Below are 26,131 nucleotides of genomic sequence, written 5' to 3'. Positions count from 1 at the left end.
ATGCTTTTATTATTAATATTTGGAAATGTCATTGTTACCTAGAAGGCATCAGTGCTATTAAAATATTGATAGTTTAAAATTCACACTAAATATGAAAGATTCAACTTCTAAATTATTTTTCTTAAAAACAAAGTGATTCACCTATGCTTTCTTCATTTGCAAGTGCCCCAGCATCTTCTGGTATAAAACCGAGAGCTGTCTCAAGTAACTAATCAGCATGAAGCATATGCCTTTCCACAGTATAACATCTTTATTTCTTATCCTAAAGGAAGCAGCTTCCTCCAATGAGGAGTGAAGTCAAGAAAAGCATCTATATCCCCAAACATACTAGCAGACAGCATAATTTCCTTCTCTTCTAGTTCTGTTTCGTTGTGGGGAAAGGAACCTCCTTAAAGCACCCTGTCACTGGCCTTCTGACTTTAGTCCCTGGAAACAGCTGCAACACAGCTGGTTAACACTCCCTTTTGCCTTAAGCAACATAAGACACCTCACCACATGGTGGAACTTTCTCTAGGGCAAGGGCAAGAGGCAGAAGGCCCAGAGCCACAGCAAAATAAGTGGAAATCAATGGAACTTATTACAGTAATGTATCGCTTAGCGATGGGAATATGTTCCAAGAAAGTTTCGTTAGGTGATTTCGTCTTTGCGCAAATATCACAGAGTGTACTTACACAAACCTAGATGGTATAGCCTACTATACACCTGGACTACATGGTACTAATCTTATGGGATCACTGTCGTACATGCGGTCTGTTGTTGACCAAGATGTCGTTATGCGGCACACACGGTAGATATACGACTAAAATAGAGTATGTGAGGTCAGGATGTGCAAAGGGGGAAGGAAGCTAATGGGAGGGCTGATCAGTCAACTTAAGAACACACCCATCAAGGGCCTCCATCTGCTTGTTCACAGGTTAAATTTCAAAGACCCACCTCTTTCCTTCTAGTAGGAAGGCAAACAATTCCCATGAAAACAGATCTGAAGGCCACAGAAAATCCCAAGATCCATCTAAAAGTATACAAATTAAGTATTGTATTTACTACATGAATTCAATTTGGTCTGCAGCAGTCAACAACCTTCACTTAGTCCAGGACGCTCTTGATAAGAAACATTCTCAGGGGAAAAAGTGATAACAAGTAAAAGTAAACACACTCCTTCAGTGACTTGATAGCAGTGACACAGCTGCCCAGAGGCCTATGGACAGCCAGGCTCATGCACCAGCCTCGTAGCTCATATAGTTCATGTCTGTCCCGCAGCTAAACTCAGGTCACAACTGACCAGATGGTACAATCTGCAAACGCTAGGGATCTAGAGATGACAAACCAAGCTTAACAGCAAACACTTTAAGAAAAAGAGGTGGCGGGGGCAAACAACCTCTCCACCCTGCCCAACTCACCTTCACCAGGAAAAAGGACACACCATATGTCCGGAGGGACCGTGCAAGTTTGACATACTTGACTTTGGCTTCTATTTCACTCATCTCTCCACAGTTCTTGTGCTCCTACAAAAGTGATAGTAGCAGGGATAGTTACTGCAGTTCTGCCCGCAGGTGGACTTAGTAGAGGTAGTTACTATATATGTGCAGAGAGTGGCTATGAATGATCAGTAAGCGACGTTTGTGTCCGAGACCCCTCCATGACACATGTTCCTGCTGACCAAGGGTCAGAGCACACAGAAAGCTCTGATGTAGGGCTTCTTAGGTAGAATTTGAGACCCGACTCCCTACAGATTTCACAACTATATTCAAAAATTCACACATGTGCAGTGTGGCAGGAACAGGGTCCATAATTGTAATCTGATTTTCAAAGAACTCCATGTCCCAAAAGTTTCAGAACCAACACTTTAAATGAGAGCTAGAAAAATGTTCTTGTCCAAGAGGGGTATCATTGTAACATCCACCCAAAATATACAGTTTCCCAGAGAGCAGGATATATAAATGCCTATACATCACAGTGCTTGGAAATAATACTGGGTAAAAAAACATGTTTCATACATGTGAAATTTATATTTCAACTTATATTTACATTTCAATAACAAAGAAGACCTCGATATTTTGAATTCACTAGGGTGACTGTTTCAGGGCAAAGTTGATAATAGGGCTTTTCTTACTGGTTGCCTAGAATAGACAACTCTCTGACTTTTAGAGTAAACCTGGATTTTCAAAAGGTTCCCAAATTCCAGCTCCAAAAAACAAATATCGGGACAAAGAAGCTACTCGTAGCTTCATTCCCAGTGCATTTTAATGGTAAATCACCTTGTTTCAATGCTACCAAAATAATGCCTTTGCAATTAAATGTATGCACATTTTTCTCTGAAGGGCTAAGTAACCTTTAGCAAGAAGGTATGGATTAAGATAATAAATCTGCCCAAAGTAGAACTGTCAGCTTCTTTACTCTTGAGCCACTAATCATTTATTATATAAGCAGAGCACAGGCATGGGGTATGAAACTATCATCTGCAGATGCCCCTCACTACTAATGAATGAGGATAGGGAGTGAGGAGAATAATCAAGTTCTGTACATTAACAATACGTACCTGAAATATTCTCTTTTCTGCTCCTCTCTGCTTGATGTATTCTTTGGGCAGGAATTCCTTTAGACTGAGAGAGAGAATTTAAAAAAGTAAGGCATTTATCATGTTCTATGATGAGAAGGAAAGAAAAGAGACTTTTTATAAAACTCACAGTTAAGTCACTATCTCTCTCAGTATTTTATGGTATAATTAATAACTGACTGCCATATCCCATAATGCACTTAAATAGAACACAAATATAAAACCAGTCTGATAAAAAGGGTCAAACTAACATAGTTAAAGAAGAAAGAATTTCCAGGATATATTGTAAAGTGACAAAGCGAAGGGCACAAGAGTGTACCGTATGCTATCCTTTGTAAGAAAGGGAGGGAAATATTTTTCATTTTGCATTGGTAGTATGTATTTTTAAAACAATAGAAGGCTATATCTAGTACTAATAAAAATGATTCTCTATAGGAAGAAGGGAAAACAGGGAGAAGGGAACAAGGACAGAAACTAAACCTCTCTGAATATTCTTTGTATTATAGTTTTCCCTTTAGAATCACATGAAACCACAAAGAGCGGAAAAAACTCAAAACCTAAAAATCTAAAGCAAAGTGAAACAAATGAACTTAACAGTCTATCAAGTTGACAGCATAACTACAGGAAGAAAAATGATTTCAAGTAACTCTGAGAAACAGTCTTTTGACTATATATCTCTAGTGCGATATATCTTAAAGATAAAATGAACCACAGCAGACTTGTTAAATATTGATATCATTATTTTAAAACTAACCCCAGTCTATATTCACAAACAATAAAATTTATCCTACAATAAAATTAGGATATTACACTATGTATAAGTATTATGTCATATATAATTAGGATAAAGCAAACGAGAAATTGTTTGTTGTTAGAAACCACGATTTTTAACATAAAATAGATAAAAATAAATATAAAGCAGAAAAAGTTAAATAAAAACCCTGCAACCTTTCATTTGAAATATTGGCCTGAATGTCTGATTCATTTTTCTGAAAAACATATTTTCTAATTGTGCCCACTGAGGAGGCTAAGGGCAAGGACAACCTGGTGGCAACAAGCACCCCCAGTGCCTCGGCCAGGTAGTGTTTAAATACCATTTCCCTCTAAAAGCAATCAAGGATCCCTAGAGAAATGACTGATTCTTGCTCTGGGGCAGGAAAAGAATAAAATGTTCCTGGGGCTTCTTGTCCCTGAGATCAAGGAAGCAAACGACACTGGTGTGACATCAAGGGATAAACACTGGCCAAAAATGGGACATTTTTTAAAACCTTACACAAAAGAAGAGAGAACAGAGTAATGAACCTACCACCCAGCTTCAACAATTACAATTCACAGGCATTCACGACTCATCTACTCCCTCACTCACATCCTCTCCCTGGGATTATTTCCAAGTAAATCTCAGATATCACATAATTAATCTCATGTGATGGAGCAATTTGAGCGTCAGAAAGAATGATGACTACAACGGGCAAAAACACAGATATGTAAAATTCCATAAAGATCCTTTAAATAATCACTGGTTGCCTTAAGACGTTGCTGGGGTACCAAATCATACTGAAAACTGATAACGGGAAAGAAACAAAACTAACAAATGCAGGAATAATAATGGAAGTCCAAAGTCATCATTTTACAACTTTTAATGGACTAAGCAATAGATCAAAACAACCATAAGTGGCTTCTAAAATTACTAAGTGACAAGTTAATGGAGAACTTTATAACAGATAGATCTGTCTGATCCAAACCCACTGGTCAATTTTAATATTAATAAAAGTGAGATAATCAGACAACATATCCCTTCTGACTGAAGCAACAAGAAATATACAGCACCACTTAGGAAGTATTTTCGGCAATAAAGAATAAGTAAACATATAATTGATCCTGAATTTAATTAAGACTCTACATCTAAATATTAGTTTTAAAAAAGAGAGAGGAACAGGGTAAGTGACATCACCGAGATACAATCAGCCAAATCCCAATATGGGAAATTCTATAACAACCACCCAGGGTCCTCACAAATAAATGGCTTGGTGGTGGCGGTGAAAAAGAGGACACAATAACAGATTGATAGAGTTTCAAGAAACATATTTACTACAAAGTAATAAAGATGGTGTAGTACTAACATAAGAATAGACATATAGGTCAATGGAATAGGATTGAGAGTTCAGAAATTAACCCTGACCTTTGAAGTCAATTGATTTTCAACAAGGGTGCCAAGACATTTCAATGGGAAAAGAACAGTCTTTTTAACAAACAGTGCTGAGACAACTGGATATCCACATGCATCATTGTTTTGCCTTTGCCTACCTCACATCAAACACAAAAAATGGATCATAGACCTATATGTAAAAGCTACAACTATGAAACTCTTAGAAAATATGGGAGTAAATCTTTATGACCTTGGATTAGGCAAAGGCTTTTAAGATACAACACCAAAAGCACATGCAGCAAAAGAAAATATTGATAAATTGGACTACTCAAAATAAAAAATTTTGAACTGCAAATGGTACCATCAAGAAAAGTGAAGAGGCAACCCACAGAATGGGGGGAAACATTTGCAAATTATGTATCTGATAAGGGACTTGTATCTAGAATATATAAGAACTCTTAATAATAAAAAGACAACCCAATTAAAAAATGGGCAGAGGATCTAAAGAGACATTTCTCCAAAGAACATACTCAAATGGCAAAAAGCACATGAAAATATGCTCAACACCAGAAGCCATCAGGGAAATGTAAAGAAAAACAACAATATGATACCACTGCACATCCACTAGGATGATTACCATAAAAATGATGGACAATAACAAGTGTTGGCAAGAGTATGGAGAAATTGGAACCCTCATACTGTGCTGGTGGGAACGTAAAATGGTGCAGCTGCTGTGGAAAACAATTTGGTAGTTCCTCAAAATATTAAACCAATTCTACTCCTAGGCATATATCCAGGAGAAATGAAAACATATGTCCACACAAACATTTATACAGGAATGTTCATAGTGGTATTATTCATAAGAGCCAAAAGGTGGAAACAACTCAAATGTCCATGAACTGATGAATGGATGAGTAAAACACGGCTTATCCATACAATGGAACATTATTTGGCAATAAAAATGAATTAAGTAAGAAACATGCTATAACACAGAAACACTATGCCAATTGAAAGAAGCCCATCACAATAGACCACAAATTATATGATTCCATTTATATGAAATGTCAGAATAGGCAAATCTATAGAGAGAGATAGGATTAGTGGTTGCCAAGGCTGGGGATGGGAGTGGTGGAACTGAGGAGTGAGTGCTAATAGAAACGGGGTTTATTTTAGGAGGGATAAAAATGTTCTAAAATTAGATTGTAGTGATGGTTGCACAATCTTGTGACTACATTAAAAAAACAGTGAATTGCACACTTTATAAATATAAACTATATCTCAATGAAGTTGTTCTTTTAAAAAAACATATCAACCAAATATAATTTGTAGGCCTTGTTTAGATCCTGATATGACTAATATAAAATGACATTTTGAGCGAATGGGAGAAATTGAACACAGACTAGGTAGAAGATGATATTAAAGAATTAGTGCTAATTTTGCAGGGTGTTAGGATGAATTTGCAGTTGTGTGGGTTTTTAAAAATTATTTTAAAAATTTTTATTTGTCAGAAAAACATACTAAAGTACTTATAGATGAAATGATATGGTGTCTGGGATCTGCTTTAAAATACTCCAGCAAAAAGTAGTGGGGGAGGGGGTTGGGCAGGTCCAGGTTCTGGCCACATTAAGATTTGAATAATGATACCTCGTCAATCTGTAAACTACTTCTGTAGACAAAAGTTGTAAGTACATTCTTTGGAATTTCAGGGATCCAGGTCTGAGCACCAGCAGAACACTCCGGCCTTAACAAGAGACCTCAAATCGGTCAGCAGGAATAATCTAAGAAATATCTAAGCAGCAGCGCCTTAGATGTTATGACTATCAATTAAGTAACTTCGTGGACAAAAACATATGGTTGAGATAGAACTGGAAGGCGCCAATGTCACAGAAGAGGCAGCTGAGTCACAGAGAAGCAAAGTGACTTAGCTAAGGTCACAGGACTTGTTAGTTCCGAGAGCCTCTGACCTCCCAGATCAAGAGTGGATCCCCCTGAACACACAGCTGTTTCAGGCTTTCCCCAGGAGCACATTTACGACGACAGTGAAGCAGCAGCATGAGTGGGCCATTGCTGTGGGTCTCTGGACAGTAGCTCCCACGCCATCAAAAAAGAGAGACCTGGCTAAGATTACCAAAAGCACCCAAAAAGGGCCCCATGCCAAACCCCCTTGGAACAATGACTGTTACTAGAAGAGTGCTAGATGGTGGGGTCTAGTAGCCAGGCAGGGGTAGAATATGTTGGGCATTTATGGCAAGAAAGTTCTGTGCTGCAACAAGCTGCCCTCGATTCAAACTCTGCAAACTAACCCTCTTATTCTTCAGTAGGTGCTGAATCTCTCGTTCTTCAGTAGGTACAGAAAACTACTTCCAGAAGCTTGCACTAGAGGTATTATCTCTGATGTTTCAAGAGTCGATTTGGGGGGAATTTAAGGTATTTTAAATATGAAGTGAGTGTGTGTGCACATGTGTGTATCTTTCCCCAGTAAATCAGCACAGTGCACGGTGTCAGCACAAAGCTGGAAGGAGCAGGCAGCCTGTCATCATTGCCTGCCAGCCAGCGGTGCACCGTTCCAGCCCAGTCCTTGTTTTGATTACCAAACCCGGGTTTGGAAGGCTCCTAAGCATCTGGGACTTGCATGCAAGTGAAATCTGTCAGCCTTCTCTGAGAAAATGAGTCAGATTGTCAAACCTGATTGGAAATTTTTCTCCTAATTAAGCAAGCTCTGGCCAAGCAAAGTCTCTCCCACTGCCTCCTTAAATATTCCCACCTTAAAAGGGCAGCAGTCTACAAGGCGTGCATTTAGATCTTACTTCTCCTCTAAACCCTACTGTCAGCCCTTTAAGTACCACCTTTTCTGAGTGCAATCATAATAGATGCTCCACTTCACTAAGATGGAAGATCAGTCAAAGCTCTTCTTACTCTCTAAGATCCATTGGAGGTTCAAAGTATGCAGCCAATAGACTCTTCTCTCATGAGCCCCACTTCTGCTCTGGCCAAGTCAGCTGTATTTGTTCTCCAATCTGTATTTATCTGTATTTGTTCTCCAATCTTGCTGCTGACTATACATCTCACATGATTATGTAATAAACCAACACAGCCCTTAAACTATTAAAATAGTACAAAAAGGGAGCTACTGAGTGATTCCTAAAGGTAAATATTTACAAAAAGTTATTAAATTAGATATAGCTGAGACAATTGTAAAATACTGAAAAGAAAAATCATAAAAATCTAAAAATATTCGGCCTTCAGATTGCTTCATGATTGTCTTTAAATTCTCTCCTGGATGATGTGGTTCATACAAGACAGACAACGTAGAACCCCATCCAGAGGATCCACACAAAGAGAAAACCTTGGTCCTGCATCAAAAGATTGGCAAATGAGTGCATAAGTGGAAAATTAAAATATAGGGTTTCAGAGAGATAGATATCATAGCTTCTGTACTTTAAATGACTTTCTGGATTATCGAACCAACAGTTAAACCATGTTGATAGAGGGTTTCTACCATTAACAGCTGCTGTCTATTGAAAGTCAAACACTGTTTCAGGTGCTTTAATGCATAAATTAATTAAATTCCGACAAAAGCCCTTGGAAGGAAAAATCCCATTTTATACATGGAATGTGAGGCTCAGTGATACTAAGTCAGTCGCCCGCAATCATAGCCGACAACTTAAGCCTCATCTGTAGGCTCCAGAGACCACGCTTTCAGCACTAAAAACCCTGGTCCTTCCAACTTACTCTTTAGTCAAAAGACATCACGTTATCACTATTTCAGAACCTCCAGACAGAGAGGAATAAAATAACAGAAACACCCAGTTGGATAATAATAATGACCCTGGTGGCAGCAGTCAATATTTTAGAAATGCCCAGAAGCCACTGAGTCAGGGAAAGGGAATTTAATAAACATATTTGGGGGAGTGAGGTTTGGATTCAAATCCAGGTGTTCACCAAGACCTCATTTTCTTATATATAATTTAAGCTGCCTCTACAAGTAATTCCAAAAAGAGGAGTTCCAAAGATGTCTTCTGGTCTGGCAGTAAGTATACAAGCACACAGGAGGCAGCTTTGACTTTGGGAAATGTTCACTCCTTCTCATCTGTCCTGCAGCAAGCTGCCACCAATAGTTGCATGACCATGGGCAAGTCACCACCTCTCTAAACTGGTTTTAACACCTGAAAAGAAGACAGGATTCCTACCTAGGACGGTTATTGCTCATATGAACTGAAAACAATGATGTCCCCTCATTCGTGAGGGGTGAGGGCATCAATATGAACACACACACAAAGCAGTGAAGTGCATACCCAGGACAGGATGGAGGAATGGAGGGGAGGGAAGAGAGGGAGGTGCAGCAGGGATGGTGTCACCCTAAGGACTCTACAACACTCAGGCTTCCTGACTTCAACCTTCATGTTGAATCACCAAATGACTAACAGTAACATCTCAAATTTGACATCATATAAGCTTCTCAAAGTGTGGTCCCAGGACCAGCAGTATCAGCACCACCTGGGAACATGTTAGAAGTGCCAATTTTCAGGCTTCGCCCCAAACCTGCTGAACAAGATGCTCTGGGAGGGAGGCCTGGCAGTGAGTGCTTTAACAAGCCCTCTAGATGATTCTGATGCACGCTCAAGTTGGAGAACCACTGGCACAGGGCCTGAAAGCTCAAAGGATGGAACCAGACACACTTGGATTTGAATTCAGATTCAAAGATGAAAATGTCTGTGTGACTGAGAGTATCGGTTAGGTCCTGGTTAACTGAGGTGATGACAGAGGTGGAAGAAAGCATTGGTTGAGTTGCGAAACAGGGTGGGAAGAAGAAGTGGGGAGCGAAGAGGGCAAGAGAAAAGCCCGGGAAAGGGTCTGAGGACCTGTCTCAGGCACACAGCAGTTCTGTGCCTAGTGCCCCTAGTGTAAGGACAGGAATCCACCCAGAGGCTCAGGGACAGCTGAGGGCTGGATAAATTCAGAGGACCCTGGTTTGAAAGTAGTTAGGGAGGTAGGCATCAACCCTAGGAGGCTGCTGCTAGGAAGACACAGTGAAGGCACCACTGAATGGTCATCCCCTGGAGAGCCCGGGGCTGTGAGGAACACAAGACGGAAGCGAACAATCAAGAAACCAGTGGGTCGGTAGTGGTGAGGAATAGGAGGTAAGCCAGAGCTGGTGAAAAACAGAAGCTGAAATGCTTCCTTCATTGTTAGTTTGAAAACAGAATTTACAGCCAAATTATTCTGAAAAAGGCACACAGAAGACCAACTCTAAAGGAAGAATATGTGTTTGAACAGATGCCAAGAGAAAAACTGACTTAAGACCTCCTACTGTGTCAAAAACTTTGCTTGTTGGCAGTAGAATTATCTTGAGTCTGTGGAGAAAAATATACCAAGTCCACTCTAAATTCTTCCTCAACAGAGATTCACACTCTGGGTTGCTTTGTTTTCTCAATAAAATACTTCCGAGGAACGTGCAAACAGTATGAAGAGGCTATGGTCATCAAGGATGAGAGGTTCCTCAGCCCGCTACCTACCTGCTTGCACCTGGCCATTGACCATTTCTTTCTCGGAACCTTTTTGTCTGACTTCCAATGCCTGTTAATCTTGCCTTTGCCACATGTTATATATCCAACTTCAGTGAATACAAGCTTTTATCACACCCAGGCTATTGCAACAGTCTTTTTAAAAGAAATATTGCATGGAAACATTTGAACTATATAGAAAAGTATATACCTCATAATTTATACACCTATCACCCAGGATAAATACATATTAACACGTTGCTATATTTGCTTTATGATTGCTACCTCTTTTTTTAAAAAAAAGAGCAATGACAGATTTAGCTGATGTCCCATATCATCCTTCTTTCTCTCCCTAATGGTAGTCTCGATCTTGAAGTTAGTTTCTATGCATATTTTATTATGTTTCTACATCTCCTTGTATCTATAAGACAATATATTCTGTTTCTCCTTGTGAGTGTTTTTAAATACAATAGATTCATATTCCGAAATGTCTTGTTTCCTCTACAAAGTACTTTGGTGTTTTCACACATTTAAATGTGTGTCCATCTGATAGACATGAAAAGGTATATTCTACTAGATTTTGCCTCCTCGATTACTTATGAGGCTGAATATTTTTCCATATCTTTATAAGCCAGTTGAATTTCCTTTACTCTAAAGTGCCTATTGCTATCTTGGGTGATCTTTTTCTTAGATTTTTTTTTTCTTTTTAGTGTTTTCCGGATGTTAATTTGTTTTGGTAGTATGCATTGCAATTATGCAAATATCTTCTTTCAGTCTGGACATTCACTCTTAATTTGGTAATGTCTTTTGCTTAATATTTTAATTTTAATAAAGGTAGCTTTTCAACCTTTAGAACTCTTATACACTCTACATCTATAGGGTATATAGGTGTTTTAATTACTATAGCTTTCTAAGAAATTGGGATAGTTGTGCAAGTCCTCCATGTATCTTCAATTAGCCTTGGTCATTTTTGAGCCTTGACTAGTCCATATTAATTTAATAGTTTTATTTAGATATCCATATGAAATTTAATACTAGTTTTTCTCATTACTTAAAATGGGATTTTGACTGGACTGAATTTATAGATAAATTTGGATACAACTGCTTTTATGACATTAAGTCTTCCTATACATTAATCTAGCAAATCACTCCATTTATTCAGAACTTTTATGCTCTTCAATGAACTTTTATCATCTTATTGGGTAGATCTTGGAGATTTTTGGAGATTTTCATAGGTAAATTATACTTTTTGTTATAAACGGTATCTCAGTTTTTCAATTACATTTTCTTTTTGTTGATTATGCATGGGAATACTACTTGCTATATATATATATTTATATTTATATATATATTTGTAGTCCTGCAGGTGAATACTACTGTTGTTTGGACCTAGGTGGTGATAAGCTGCTGCTATATATTGGTCTTTTTTTCCAAGGACTTTGCTCACTCTTATTGGTTCCAGTAAGTTTCCCTGTAGATTGAGTGGATTATCTTTGTAGATAATCATATCGCCTGCAATTATTGAGTTTCATTTTTCTAATCCTGAAATCACTGATCTCTTTCTTTCCTTATTGTATATTTTACTTATCGTGTATTTTACTTATTTATTATTACTTGTTATCTGCCTCTCTCCACTAGAAAATAAGTTCCACGATGGCAGGAATATTTAATTGTGTTTTTACACTGCTGTATCCTCAACGCCTAGTGCCTACCACACAGAAGGCATTCAATAAATTATTTGTTGAATAAACGAGTTTTGCATCCCTGGAAGAAACTATTTAGTTATAAGTTGCACTTCTACATAAATACACACCATGTTGGACTTGGTTAATGTTTTGTCAACTTTGGGGAGGGCATCTATATTCAGTTTAAAAGTTTTACATGTTCAACTGTGTTCAGTCTGTGTTCAACTTTGGTATTTTGATTCTGCTAGTTCCAAATTCATGTGTTTTTTTTTTTTTTTCCTTTCTATTCTCTGAAATAACATGGGCTTAGTTTTTTGTTTTTTTTTCTGAGGAAGATTCTTCCTGAGCTAACATCTGTTGCCAGTCTTCCTCTATTTTGTATGTGGGATGCCGCCACAGCATGGCTGATGAGTGGTGTAGGTCCCCGCCTGGGAACAGAACCTGGGCTGCCGAGTGGAGCGCACTAAACTTAGCAACTAAGCTCGCCTCATTTTCTCGTTTTTTTGATTAGTGTATTTTAAACTGATAAGGCAATTTCTTTCAAGATCATAGATCTATCTAGATTTTCTAATTATCCATTCTGTCTAGACTTTCAATTTCTTTGGCTTCTAGTTTTCATTTCATTCTAATTTTTAAAATCTCTTTCTCTGAAGTTCTGCCCCATTTTCATTACTTATAATGTTTATTTTGCCTTTCTTTTGTCTTTCTTGAAACTTACCAGAGATTTACATACTTGATTTTTTCAAAGCAGCAGCTTTGGATTTTGTTGCTTCTCTCTATAATTTCTATTTCATTACTTCCTCTCGACTAAAATATTTTCTATTTTGATTTTGTTCTACTTATCACTCAGTGAGGGAGGTATGTTAAATTATTCCACTAAAATTATTTGTGTATCCAAAATTCTCCTGTTAGCACTGTCTTTATATTTTAAGGTAATGTTAGGTGCATACAGGTTCATAATATATCATGCTGGTAAATCAGTCCTTCTATCTTTATAATGGTCTTCTTTATCTCTGCTTATGGTTTATTTGCCTTAAAGTCTATTTTGTGTGACATTAAATATATCTTCTCCAGTTCTGATTTAACTAGCTTCCTGGTACATCATTTTCTATGCCTTTCAATTTTCCTCTGTCCTTAAATTTTAAGTGTGTCTTTTAGAAATACAGTACAGAGCTGGATTTTTAAAAAATTTCATCCAATACGAGAACCTCTGTCTATTAATTGGTAAATCTGATTTACTTATATTTGCTATGATGCCTACTGTATTTAGAAGTATTTCTCATATCCTTTTTTATTTTATTGAGGTCATGATAGTTTATAACATTGTGAAATTTCAGTTGTACATTATTATTTGTCAGTCACCATACATATGTGCCCCTTTACCCCTTATGCCCATCCTCCCAACCCCCTTCCCCTCTGGTAACCACTAATCTGTTCTCTTTGTCCATGTATTTATCTTCCACATAGTCTCATATCTTATTTTATACATTCTATTTACCATACTTTTTCTGGCTTTGTTTCCATAATCCACCCCACACAATTCCTATGGTATTGTTCAAGTTTTTTGTATTTCTTCTCTCCCTTCCCCACCCCCCTCCACCCTGGTTTGGAAGATATACAATCTATTTCTATTCTTTTAGGCTACCAATCTTTCCCCAACATCTTATTATGAAAAATCGCAAACATACAAAAACGTTGAAACAATTGTACAATCAACACTCTATACCCATCAGGTAGAGCTATCTTCAATTTTATCACATATACTTGATTTAAGGTCTAAAGTTTATCAGTACATCTAATCTTTAATATAATAAAGTCCATAGAAGGCTTTGACTCTAATCACTTAAAGTTTTCCACCGTGTTTTTTAAGGGACCTGAAGTTAGTCATTATTTTAATAGGTTTTGTTGTTGCTGCTGTTTAAGAGCTAATTCTTCTTTAGATTTACCTCCTCTTTTGCCAAATTCTTTGATCAACAATGTTTCTTGCACCATACTCTTGCCATCTTTCTAGAAACAATTCATAGTAGTCCCCATAGCCTGCACTGCAACTTTTAGAATCCTAAATAGACCAATCTTGCATTCAAAACATAGTTAAAGGTTAGACTTTGTTGAAATCAGAGCCAAGTTTTAGCTCTGCATAATAACTATTTAATGTTTATTTACGAAATAGATTGTAGTCTCAAAAACAGCAATGGATTAGTATATAACATCTCCTTGTACCTTCCCTATACCTGGCACAACAGAACACACGTGTGAAGTCCTCTATGAGTTAAAGACCACCACACAGCATGCTTTCTGCAACCATTTTCTGTACACAGAAGAGCATAAAGCATATATATGATTATTGGATTGTATTGTTTATATTTCATGCTCCAATAAAATGTGCCTGAGACTCTTTGGAGATGATCTGAAGAAAAACGTCATGCAGCTAAAGCACATCAGACTGGATTTGGGAGAACTGGGTGTTTTCTTATTTCAAGTTCTCCCTGTTCCGTGCCATATTTCTGTCTCTCTTACACCTATTTTCTCATCTACACAGCAGACGGGACATTAAATAATCCTTAAATCTCTGAAAATGTCGAAAATCTTTTAGTCTCTGATTTTCATTATTCTTTAAATACCTTCACCAAGGGGGTGTTCAGTCCAGAAATCATTAGAGTCTGAAGAAAGGTGAACAAGAATTGCATAAAAAGGTCCAGAGTATACTGACTTTGAGCAAAAGTGCTAAACAAATTTTCAAAAAATTTTTAAAAATGTACTTGCTAAAACACATGTCTATGTACCTCCCCCTGAAGCCACGTGGCTGAAATCTCTGCCTGGCTGTATCTTCAACCTGGCTCTGTGACAGCCAACTTTCTCACTATTTTTTTTAAACTCTGAATTGTTCAAGCAAACAGTACATACAAAAGATGGATAGAGAAAAAACATAATGGCTGGCAAACATGGTCCAGTCAGTCCCTGCGGACAGCCCAGGCTCCAGCCACTCAACATACAATCAAGGAAATGGGACCTGGCTGCTTTGTTTTAATTAAAAGGAGACGAACACCCTCAGGAAGTTTTACCTGTATGGTATGTGCAATAATGTACACAATTCAACATCCATAGTAAATGAAAATACCTCATTACCTAGGTTTGGTCTAATTAAAATGTAAATCAAATTCATAAGGGAAAATAATTGCCACCAGGCATCATAAGCTTGTTTTAATTTGGAATCTGAGTAAGGATACACATACCACTAGATGGATGAGCTTCATTCTATAATCCCAGAAATAAGAAAACTGACTGAATGCAATTGTGTAATCTTGGCTACCCTGGATTATTAAGAGAAGGGGCATCTTTAATGGAGTGTAGGTATGCAGCATTCGATAGGCCCATAACTCGCAGGAGACTGTAAGAGCAATCCTAATGCTCTGATGCTGTCCATAATCCCCACACAGGCAGTCAGTGGTACAGTAACCTTCATTGTGATGTGGTTGGCACAACCAGGGACGCTAGGGAAGAGACCAAAGAACCTTGTAATCACATTTTTAAGTACTTTCTTAATTTTGCTCCATTTTAGGAGAAGAGTGAAAGGTACAACTTTGCCCTAAAAGTAGAAATCCCTTTGTAAATGATAGGGCCCAGTGTGCAATGTCAGAAGCTACTTGCAGAAAAACTCGATGGAATTGTGAACAAGCCACTTCTCTCTGTGCCTCTTCTTCCACATCTATCACATAAAATATACTACCTTCTCATTTCAAAAGAGGGCCTTGAGAATCAGCTGTCCCAAAGCAGTAATGAAATGACCAAGATAGCATCATCATTTTAGGCACCCAATGAGTGGCTACATTTGGATCATCTTCTCATAAGGGCCACATAGGTTTACAGTTATAAAGGCCTAAAAATAGGTAAATGTTTTAAAAAATTTTTGGTTAATAAATCTTCTCTCTGTTTTTTCCTGTTCTTCATCAGTCACTCAAAGAAATAGAAACAAAATATGTTGTTTCCTCCAAGGCTAAAGTAGTTCTTGGTGTTTATCAATTTCCGTGGCCATAATCCACAGGTTTTTGACACTAAATGTATCTGAGGGACCAGCTATGAGGTTAGAATGTGGGAATGTCAGACTACTAAAAGATCGTGTGCACACGGTCTTTCATAAGGCATCTGGGGTGTCAGAGAGCAGAGAGAAAGGCAACCTTCCTGTGGGTCTTATAGGAAGGAAGCCAGACTGACTGGGTAGACAAGGGCCCTGAGGAATACCTGGCTATACAACTTGACTGGAGAATATAGAACAAGGTAAGTGACAAGACCTGCTCAGAGCCACTCTCAGACCCAGGTCACCATAAGATATAGTGTAGGACAAAGCATCACTTTGGAAAGGCTCTTTGGAATTCAGTAACCCAAGAGTAGAGTTTTTTTTGTAACAACTCAGTTTAGACCAAACAGTATGTTGGCCAGGCATTCTCTGCCACCAGGAAAGAAGTCCGATTTCCTTCTTACTGTAGGGCATATGCTGGTCCCAATCAATGTCCACGAAAGTGAAAGTAGGGTCAAGGGCCAAATAAGCATTTACACTATCCTCTCCCCTCAATACACTTGAACATGATGCAATGGATGACCTACTGAACACATCTCATATTGGTGTATCCTACAGAAAAGCTGACACGCCTGCCCACCCCCGGTCGGCATTTGCAGCAGTCCTCAGTTCCAAAGCCTCTACAGGTTACACTCTAGATGACAGCATGATATTGGTCATGTCAGGACTCTCTGCAGTGATTTTTTTTTGGCTCAGTCAAATGTTTCATCTGCCCTAAGAGGAAGAAGAGGGATAGATAAAGGAAAGGAAAGCTACCAGAGGAAGAAACCCACGAAACCCTTGGCGAAGCCCAAATCAAAACAAGGGGAAGATCACCTCAAACAGCAGCCTACGTTATGGCTGGGCTTGTCCTGATGGGCATTTCTAGGAAACCTAATCCTAAGGCCCATGTTCTGTGGGGCCACGATGAATCTGCAGGTTGGCTTTCTCTTGAATCTCTGAGTACTGAGCCAGAAAAAAATACCCCCACCACTTTATAATATAAAGAGAACCAAAGACCAGATGGGTGAAAAGAGTGGAGCAAGTATTTCATATATATATCACACTTTCAAAACAACAAAGAATTCTTAAGATTGTAATAAAGAATGTTTTATACTCTGCTCTTCTAATATAGGAGTCTTAAAAAGAAATGAAAGATGACAAAATGTGGTCCAGTATAAAGAAGGAATGTTCTAATGGGCAGAAGTTTCAGAAGATGGAGGAAGTGGTTCCTCAACTCCAGAGATATCCTAAGACAGGCTAGACAATAGCTTGGAGGGCAGCTACAGATTCTGTGGTCTAGAGGAAATCTCACACTGCCTGAACTTGGAGCAGATAAGTTTCAGTCTTCTCAACACTGAATTCCCAGGCCTCTTGCTTTCCCCAAGGTCCACAACCTTGATCATATACTCAACTGAGTAAAGCTAACAATCTCACAATTGATTGAAACTAGGGTGTGTATTTTGCGTAGCAGCTCAAAAATAAATAGTGAAAAGAAAATGAGAGAGAAGAGAGAAAAAAGAAAAACAAAAGGTCATTTACTCTAGGAATCCAGGTTTGTGTTTATGCTCCACATGAGGTCCAAACTGTATCTGGGCTTGAAATCCACCAAACTCACAAGCTTTCTCGAAGGAGACAGGGTGGGAACCGTTCAGGATATCATCCCGAGCCTGAAAAACAAGAGGAAGCAAAAAGCATCAGGAGCTTGGGGGAGTGACACATTCTCCCCATTGACACGTTCCTGCACCTGAGCGTGCCCTCTTTGTGGAGCAAGGGAAACATGCCAGCGGCTGCAGTGACGCACTCAGGGCCCTGCAGATGATTGTAGCACAGGAGAATTAAGGCAAAAGGAAAACAGGTCTTCACCCAAAATTTCCTACAGATGGAAGCATCAGCAGGGTCCAGTACAAAGCTCGAGTATAATCTAGGAAGGAGAAGTGATCATGAAAAATAAAGAGATAAAGGGAAATCCTTGTGAAATGACCAGATTCATATAGAGGGGAAACGGAAATACAATAGACTTTTTATGACCCTAATTCATAAAACTAACAGAAAAATTATCTAGAGGTAAAATCAATCCAATCCCCATTCCAAGATAAAGGCAAGTGTAATATAAGAGGGAGAGAGGGAGATGGGGAGAGAAGGAGACAGAGAGAGAGACAGACAAGAACTCAATACTGCAAACAGTTAGGGGAACTGATAAGCAAATGCACAGTCTAGAATCAAGAACTCCATGTGTCTGAAGTCCTTCTCCCACTTGACTCATCACTGCTGTTGCAGTTTATTCCTTTTCTGTCTTTACTTTCTCTAGTTAAATGATCCCCAGACCACGCTCAGATGGACACTCTAAGCTATGGCTCTGAGCCTTAAACCCACAAGCACTTTCTTATTGCCCTGACATCTCCCTTCCTTCTGGCCTTCCAGCCTCTGTCCTCCCAGCCCTCCTTCCACGCCATTCTTCCATCCACTAACTCAGAGGTCAGCAAACTCTTCCTGTAAAAGGCCAGAGAGTAAACATATTAGACCTTGTGGGCCATGTGGTGTTTGTCACAACTACTGAACTCTGCAATTGGCACACGAGAGTGGCCACAGACAATATGTAAACAATTATGTGATACATAAGGGGATTTATGAATGAGCTGTGTTCCAACAAAACTTTATTAACAAACACAGGTGATACCGTGGCTGCATTTTGCAGACCGCCACATTATTTCTATGGGCAGATAGGTAGATAAACGGAAGAAGAGGAAAAAAGGAGATAAAGAAAGAATGAAAGAAGTGAGAGAGGGAGAAAGATGGACATTTTCTTTGAGCTGAAAGAACCCTGGGGACTGTCTAGTGTAAAGCCCACATCTTACATACCCGGCAACCGCAACTCAGGTAAGTTAAATGACTTGTCTGAGTTTAAACAATTAGTTAATGGTCAAGACATAAAAGGTTATTGAAAGAATATCTTTCAGTTAATGAGAAGTACTGATTTTCTGACCAATATTCACTTGTATTCTAAGATGCTAGCTAACTAGGAAAGCTTTAGTGCATTTGAAGTGGTGAGCTAGTTAAGTGCCTCAAAGCCAGACAGAGAGACAGTACCAGGCACCAGGGCCCAATCTGGAGGCCAAAGAAAGGTCCTCCTCTGGATGGCCAGCAGCTCATGTTGAACAGCAACCTGTGCCACAACCAAACACGTGAGAGGAACCCACGAGCAGTGGCCACTGGAAACTGCCACGAACATGATGGAGGCCAGAGCCGAGCTGCTGCTCACCACAAGCCACAGCCAGCAGCTCCCCCAAATCTCACCAACCTCAGTGACTGCGCAGTCAATACGGACCTGAACATAGAGCAAGTTGAGCTGCACAGGGTCTCTCGAGTCCACATTCTGATCGGAGTAAAAGAACTTTCGTCTCAGCAGCAACGTTTCATTTTCATCTACTCCCTGTTCTCTGAACGTCCGGCTGTGATCCAGCCAATTTACTGTAACACAACAAAACAAAAGAAAGAACTGCTTATTTCTCCTCTTAGTTAAAGGGAATTTGTCATAACAGTAGTGTGATACAGATGCGGATTTCTGTAATGCTGATGTTTGGTTATAATTACTTCTTACATTAGAACTGAAGTTTTTAACTTTGTAAGATAACTTCAGATGTACCCTCATGTACCATACGACACACCAAAAAGAAAATGAGAGAGAAAATTCCCAGTCATTCCTAAAGTTAGTAAAGCCCCACAATGAATTTATAATATGCCCCTTCCCTCTAGGGAGAAAAGGAAATAAGGAAATCAGTGCTTTATGCCAAGACAACCAAGTTAGCATTTTCCTTTAAGTCTGAGTGGATGTCAGTCTCATCAGGTGAAATAATTTATAAACTCTGAGCATAATAATTTATAAACTCTGATACTCAGTAGAAAGAAGAGAAAAATGAAAGTACTTGGGGGAGGCGAGGATAGGATTGTCAGGGGTGGGGGATGGTAGAACTCTGCCCATGGCCCAGCTGGAATCTCACTCGTTCTGAGAATGCTCACCTGATATCAAACAGGAATGGATCACTCCTCTACCCTTTCCACAGCTCTCATTCCAACCCTCCTCCCTACGCTCAACATCTATGCTGTGAGTATTTATTACAAGCCTCATTAAATTATAAGCAACTTTAGCAACAGGGAATGTGTTGGATTGACCTCATCTCTCATAGTACCTGAGAGAGTATCAAGTACATTACAAAAATCCTTAGGATTTGTCTACCAAAGTCTCACTTGGACAGAAATATGCAACTGGAAATCAAATGAGGCAGAAAAAAAAGAATGGAGAAAAGGTCCGAGGAGATGAAGGCCGCACTGAAGATCAATAGTTGTAATGACAATGGCGACATCTTCTGAACGCAGCAGCTAATGCAATGAAAGAAAGAATGGGGCTGGGAAGGTCTAAGAGAACTGTGCACGAAGTAAGATCCTCTCAGTGGAGGAGGTGGGGGCAGGTCAGGCATCCAGACGCACACAGCACAGGCTTTGGGGACACATGGAGTGTAGGTACCGGCTTTTCCAAATATTAACTGTGTGGCCATAGAAAAGGACTTTCCTATGATAGAATTATACTACCATTTTGTAACCCTAAGGAAATAACGGATCTAGACAATGGTCATCCATCAATGGCTGTTAACATCACAAAAAAGGACATAACCGGATACAACTTCCTGATGGAAGTACATGATACCACATAAGAAGGAGTCTTTATTTGAAAAAAAAAAATGCACGCACACACACGCACATACCACGAATCTGATCAAGCCTCCAGATCTCAGGAATTAAAAGGGACAGAAGAACACGTTAGATGACACCATAGGTATATAATCAACAAAATCCAGACTGTAGAAAACTCTATACAAATAATAATCTGGTGTCTTTCCCCTAAAACTTGCTAGGAAAAGATAAAAGAGATGGAGGGAAATCCTCGAGACTAAAAGAGTTAAGCAACATATCATCCAACCTTGTTTGGACCCCAGCTCAGAAAAACTGTTAATCTTTTTTAGAAGACAATGGGAAAATGTGAACACGGTTTGTGTATTTGATATTAAGAGATCACTTTTTTAGACGTGAAATGGTATTATAGTCAGTTTTTTTTTCCCTTAAGAGTCTTTATCTTTTAGTGACACAGACCAAAATACTTACAGATGAATTGAAAAAACAAAAAAACCCTGTCCCAGGTCATATAGATGATGGGAGGGGAGGGAGGCAGAACCATGCGCCTGTGTCACATTTCCTTCTCAGACACTTACGGTCATCATCTGTGTGAAGCTTGGCCTTCAACTTCTCCATTTTCCTCTCGTCTCGTAATAGTGTCCTGTCTTTTTTTAGCGTACCCGTCCCTTCCTCTTTCTTTTCTTCAATTGTTTCTTGGATTAAAGAGTATTCTTCATAGTTTGTTATTCCTAAAAATATAAATTATGTTATAATTATCAGTGATTACATTGCTATCACCCCTTTTCAGCCTGGGGCTTGTAATACTCCAAGGAGTTCCTGGTGGCGAAGGACAGAAGGAGGCCTTACAAAGGTGAGGGTCAGGGGGCCACCCACGGAGCACACATCAAATAACTTTGGCCAGAAAGAATTTTCAGCTAGTTAAGTCACATACAATATGTCATGTTCAATTCTCCTGTCTAATTTTTAAGAAAGAAGTACAAAGTAGAGATCATGCAGAATAAAGCAAGACAGTGTCAAACAAGAAGTGGCTGAAGGAACTGAGCTTCCTTTGCATGAAGAGAAAACTAAGACAGACCAGGCTAGTTTCTTCACATATTTGAAGGGCTTCATGTAGAAAGGAGACAGACTTCTTCTGAGGAGATTAATAGAAGCTATGAGAAGAAAAGCTTTGTAACTATCAATCGTAGAGGCTGTCCCCATGTGTCTTCAAGGAGATACTAGATGTCAGTGATGCTCACATAGAATCTCAGCAATGGGTGGGAGACTGAATTATATGATTCAAAAACATTATTTTCAATTTGAAAATTCCTTTTGTTTTTGAAAGAAAATAAAAGCTCTCAATTTTGACTTAGTGAGAAGTATTGCAACTTTACAATACCAGTTAGTGAGTTTGCAAATTGGGCAAGTGATCACACTCTCTTGGGACTGGGCAGAAATCAGTGTGCTAGGACATATTCAAGATTGCCTAGACACCAAATAGGGGTGAGGAACAGAAGAGGCATGTCATTAGTAACAAAACAAAACAAAACCCGGAACCTAGGCACGTGAATGCTCACCTATCCTGCTGCAAATAGTAACCAGGAGTTCCCCAACAGTCTTGGAGTCATCCACCATAACTGTTTTCACAGATCCATCCAGCATCCGGATTTTCTGAGGTCTCTGTTTCTTTTTATATTCCAAAATATCCTAGAGCAAAACCACACCAACTTTTCACACTGCATGGGAAACTAGATAATAACTGCAGACACTTCTGTAAAAAATGAATTTTCCCTAGCACACACTGATTTCCTCCTTCAAAGTTCATGAGATTTTTGCCACTAATACAGAAGCTCCAGCGCTAACCAACTGTTTTCATAAAGATTTCTTAAAAATCTGATAGTGAAATTGCACCCAAAGAAATACTATTTCTAGCTCACAATTACTGAAAACTAACTATGTAAAGTGAAAGTACCCTATGTCCTCCTGAAAGGCTAGGAATGACATCCTCTAATGAGAATTAGCAGAGGCAAGTTCCTAGTTCCTACTTGGCCTTTTAAAAAGACAATAGTGTATTATCTCTTAAAGAGTTATAAGCATTTCAATGTTATGAAGGACATAAATAAAACCCCCATAATTCTTCACAGTAGTGGTGTATCACAGTAGAAGTGGTTTTCACAGTAACGGCAAGACCAAACAGGGGTAATAAGTTTGGGAGTTCTTATTAAATAAGAGACTTTTTTTTTTTTTTTTTTTTTTACTACACTTCTAAAAAATAGAATTATAGAGATAAAAATTAATTGGCACCACATACTTTGCTCTCGCTTTATGAAATCCTGACCAATCTCATACGTGAATTTCATATACCAAAACCCAGTATCTCAGAGGGTAAGTTGAACAGAACATTTAATGCCTTTTTACTCATTACTTCTCTCTACTTCCATAACGCAACCATTTTTGTTGTTACTATTACTGATAGTCATTAAACTTACCTAATATGAACTTTCTTTTACAAAAACAAATTCAATTTCTGACTACCTTCAGGATTATATTTTTGTTTTCCTTCTAATCTATCCTTACTTTCTGTCACCAGTCACCAGGATACTTCTTCATACTCAGGGGAAGATGCTGTATCTTACTTTATACCTACCAAGTCCAACAACAGCATGTAGCACCAGCTTAAAATACTAACCCCAAACTGCTTTCATTACTCTGTGGAGTAATTTGGACTGCTATTATTTTCTATCACTACCTGGACAGCCTTTACAAAGTACATTATATCAAAACTATTAATAAGATGCCCTTGAATCAAAATAGATTATTGGGTCTCTCTCTCTTTTTTTTGAAGAATACTGTTGGCTGCTATGGAAGGCCCAGGGACAAAGGGATGAAAAAACAAAAATGAGATCAACAGCATACCCCATTTCGCAACATGTAGTAATCCAGTGTTCTGCCCGCTTCCAGCCAAATTCCTTTCCTGGGGTCTTCATCCGAGAGAAACAGCCCGTAGTCAGAAGCTGGAAGACAAAGAGAAGGAAAAATAGGAGACCAAGTGGTGATGAAGCCATCACTGACTTCCAGGCCCTGAGCCTGCTGACTTAGCAAGAATATGGGTGTTCTCCTCTACCAGAGAAATGTTTCGTTTTGACAACATCAGCAGCCACTGAGACGAGGGCAGATGAGGAGGAGTAAGAGCTGAGCAGCAAAAGCAATACCCACCAACAAGGTTAATATTTCTGAAAACCAGTGGGCACTAGTTGTGTCTAAAATATAGGGAAACACCAAGAACAAAGCAGTCCAAATTTCTTTCTAACTGAACGGGGCTTTGCTCCTTATCACTTGCTATCAAAACCAGGCCAAGAACCCAGAGAGAATGACAAGACTGTTGTGAGAAACTAAGCAAGTGACCACTTCAACCCAAATCCACTTAGGCAAACAGGGGCCAATGGAGCCTTTCCACTTCGAATAATCCCTCTGTCATCCCAACATAGCATTACCAAAGCCTCTGTCCCCATACCACCAAATTACAAATTAAGTTGGAAAATTAAGCTCTGTGTTCTCCATAGAAATCTCTTAATCTGACCCAGGAAGTACAAGAGGGTGGTGGCAGGAGGAACGCAGTATCATTTCCTGTCTAAAGACCTCTCTGAATGTGAATCAAGGAAACCTCCGAGATCCAGATGAGGGTCAGAGCTCGCTGTTTCTTAGAAAAACAATTTCAAGATTTATAAAGGTTTATATCTACACCAGAGCTATATAGCAAACCAACCCAAAGAAATTTTTTAAAATCTGGGAGAAAAACAGTAACATAAAAGTAAAGACACCAGAAATGATTGGACAACCAGATCTTGGAGTAAGGTTGGGGATACGGGAAAACTTTATTTTTGGGTAATCCAGAAATAACATAGTGTTTTGAATAATATAAATAATGCTTGTAGACCAAAATTAGCAGTTTTATGAGTAACAGATCTTTTCAAGAAGACCCATGCCTACCTATAATTATCTTTGAATGTTTGATTTTTATGCTTCCAATTTTTAAGATAAGTTTTATTCTATTTTCACACGAACGGCTTATTAATTTGGGAGCAATCTCAATTTCTCAAGTGTCAGTCAAACACTAAATAAAGGAAGGAAATGTGGAGAGAAGACAATGGGAAATGGAAAATAAAACTGTATGAATGGCTTTTGTTTAAACTCAGATTAATGTTAGTCAGTGGTTTAACAAAACATTAAACAAAACATATCACAAATGGTGTTTTTTTTTTTTTTTTTTTTTTGAGGTTTGAGATAAAGCTCCTTCAAAGTACTTGAAGTGTAAGGCTTGCCCTTGGTCCTGATGGCAGTTCCTCTCTTCTTCAGGCTGCTGGCAGTGGAGAGTTTCCATGCATGCGAAACGGGGCTTAGGACATACAAAAGCATTAATTGTTAGGGCAGCTTCATTTGTACGTTAGGGGCGAAGTGAGATGACATATCAAAAAGCGACTTGTAAACTGCAGAGTGCGATGCTGAGATACTGAAAGGTCATGATGATGGGCACGATGATTATGACGACTCAATGGCAGTTGTGGTCATTGTCACCACAAGCCTCACACAGGAGGCAAGTAATATCCAGGCTAAGAAAACATTCCATTTGAAACACAGACACTAGTGGGCTTGTGTACTACTCAGAGCCTCCGTTTCTCTAGCTACTAAGTGAAGAACATATAAACACATTTCAAGAAGCCAGCAAATAACTAATGGCCTACCTTGGCCAGTTTGTGCCTCAGGTACCCGTTCCCGAATGACTCGACATGCATCGTACACGGCCGTAGATGGCTCAAACTGCATGGTCTTCACCACATTGCAGTGGCGGACACAAATCTTTAAGGACAGGGCCACCATCTTCTTAGATGATCTGAACTCTCACTTAGAATGTCTGGAAAACACAGAGACACACCCCGATATTCATCAGTCTGTTTTGGAGAAAAAACGCGAGACTCAATTGGCTTTAAAAATCAAAAGAGAGTATGACAGCAATTAAAGAGAATGCTTTGAATAAAAACACAAATTCAAAAACAGATTTTGAAAATTTTAAAATCAGACAGCAGCATATAGTCTCAGAGCTAACACTACGACAGCGTGGCAAGTAGAGTCCCTTGGGAGGAGGGAACCACAGAAACTCACCACACCTCTTTGTCAAGGCTGCTCCCTACTTAACGTTCCCTAAATGAGGTCCTTGGGAGTGGAATTTCCCGGGTTAATGTCCTCTAGGTGAGAGGCAGAAAGCCTTAGGCACCCAAAGCTGTCTCCTGAAGATGCCTCTGTCAGCATTCTCAGTGCCCAGGCTCCCTTCCCACCAGCTCCCGGGGAGAGGGAAGAATCACCAACATCCTCTCAGGTGCAAAAAAGTTCCACCACATCATGTACCAGAAGACCTGGCTTCTAGGCCCAGCCCATCACCAGGAGACTGTAAATCAGAGCGAGGCACTTTGGCCACTCTGCTTCAATTTCCCCACAAATAAAGTAGCTCATATCAGCCCT

The 26,131-nt window shown here is 39.1% G+C and overlaps 1 protein-coding gene across 5 annotated transcripts in view; it reads right to left on the bottom strand.

The window, feature by feature from the left end:
* Positions 1-26,131, bottom strand: part of TLN2 (talin 2) — a 425,009-nt gene that overhangs the window by 172,014 nt on the left and 226,864 nt on the right. For all 5 annotated transcript variants that reach the window (XM_087428086.1, XM_087428077.1, XM_087428092.1 and 2 more), the window contains 8 exons: positions 25,357-25,526; positions 23,531-23,628; positions 22,192-22,321; positions 21,211-21,363; positions 19,272-19,414; positions 17,486-17,613; positions 2,537-2,600; positions 1,398-1,502 (listed from right to left, as the gene is read on the bottom strand). In XM_087428086.1, coding sequence (XP_087284212.1) covers positions 1,398-1,502; positions 2,537-2,600; positions 17,486-17,613; positions 19,272-19,414; positions 21,211-21,363; positions 22,192-22,321; positions 23,531-23,628; positions 25,357-25,492 — 957 coding nt within the window. In that variant the 5' untranslated portion in view covers positions 25,493-25,526. The remainder of the gene's footprint in view (positions 1-1,397; positions 1,503-2,536; positions 2,601-17,485; positions 17,614-19,271; positions 19,415-21,210; positions 21,364-22,191; positions 22,322-23,530; positions 23,629-25,356; positions 25,527-26,131) is intronic.

This window comes from Ceratotherium simum, chromosome 3, assembly GCF_057802395.1.
Source record: "Ceratotherium simum simum isolate JZ-2026a chromosome 3, ASM5780239v1, whole genome shotgun sequence".
Classification (NCBI taxonomy): domain Eukaryota; kingdom Metazoa; phylum Chordata; class Mammalia; order Perissodactyla; family Rhinocerotidae; genus Ceratotherium; species Ceratotherium simum.
The sequence above is the reverse complement of the archived record's forward strand: the minus strand, read 5'-3'. Positions and strand labels throughout refer to the sequence as shown.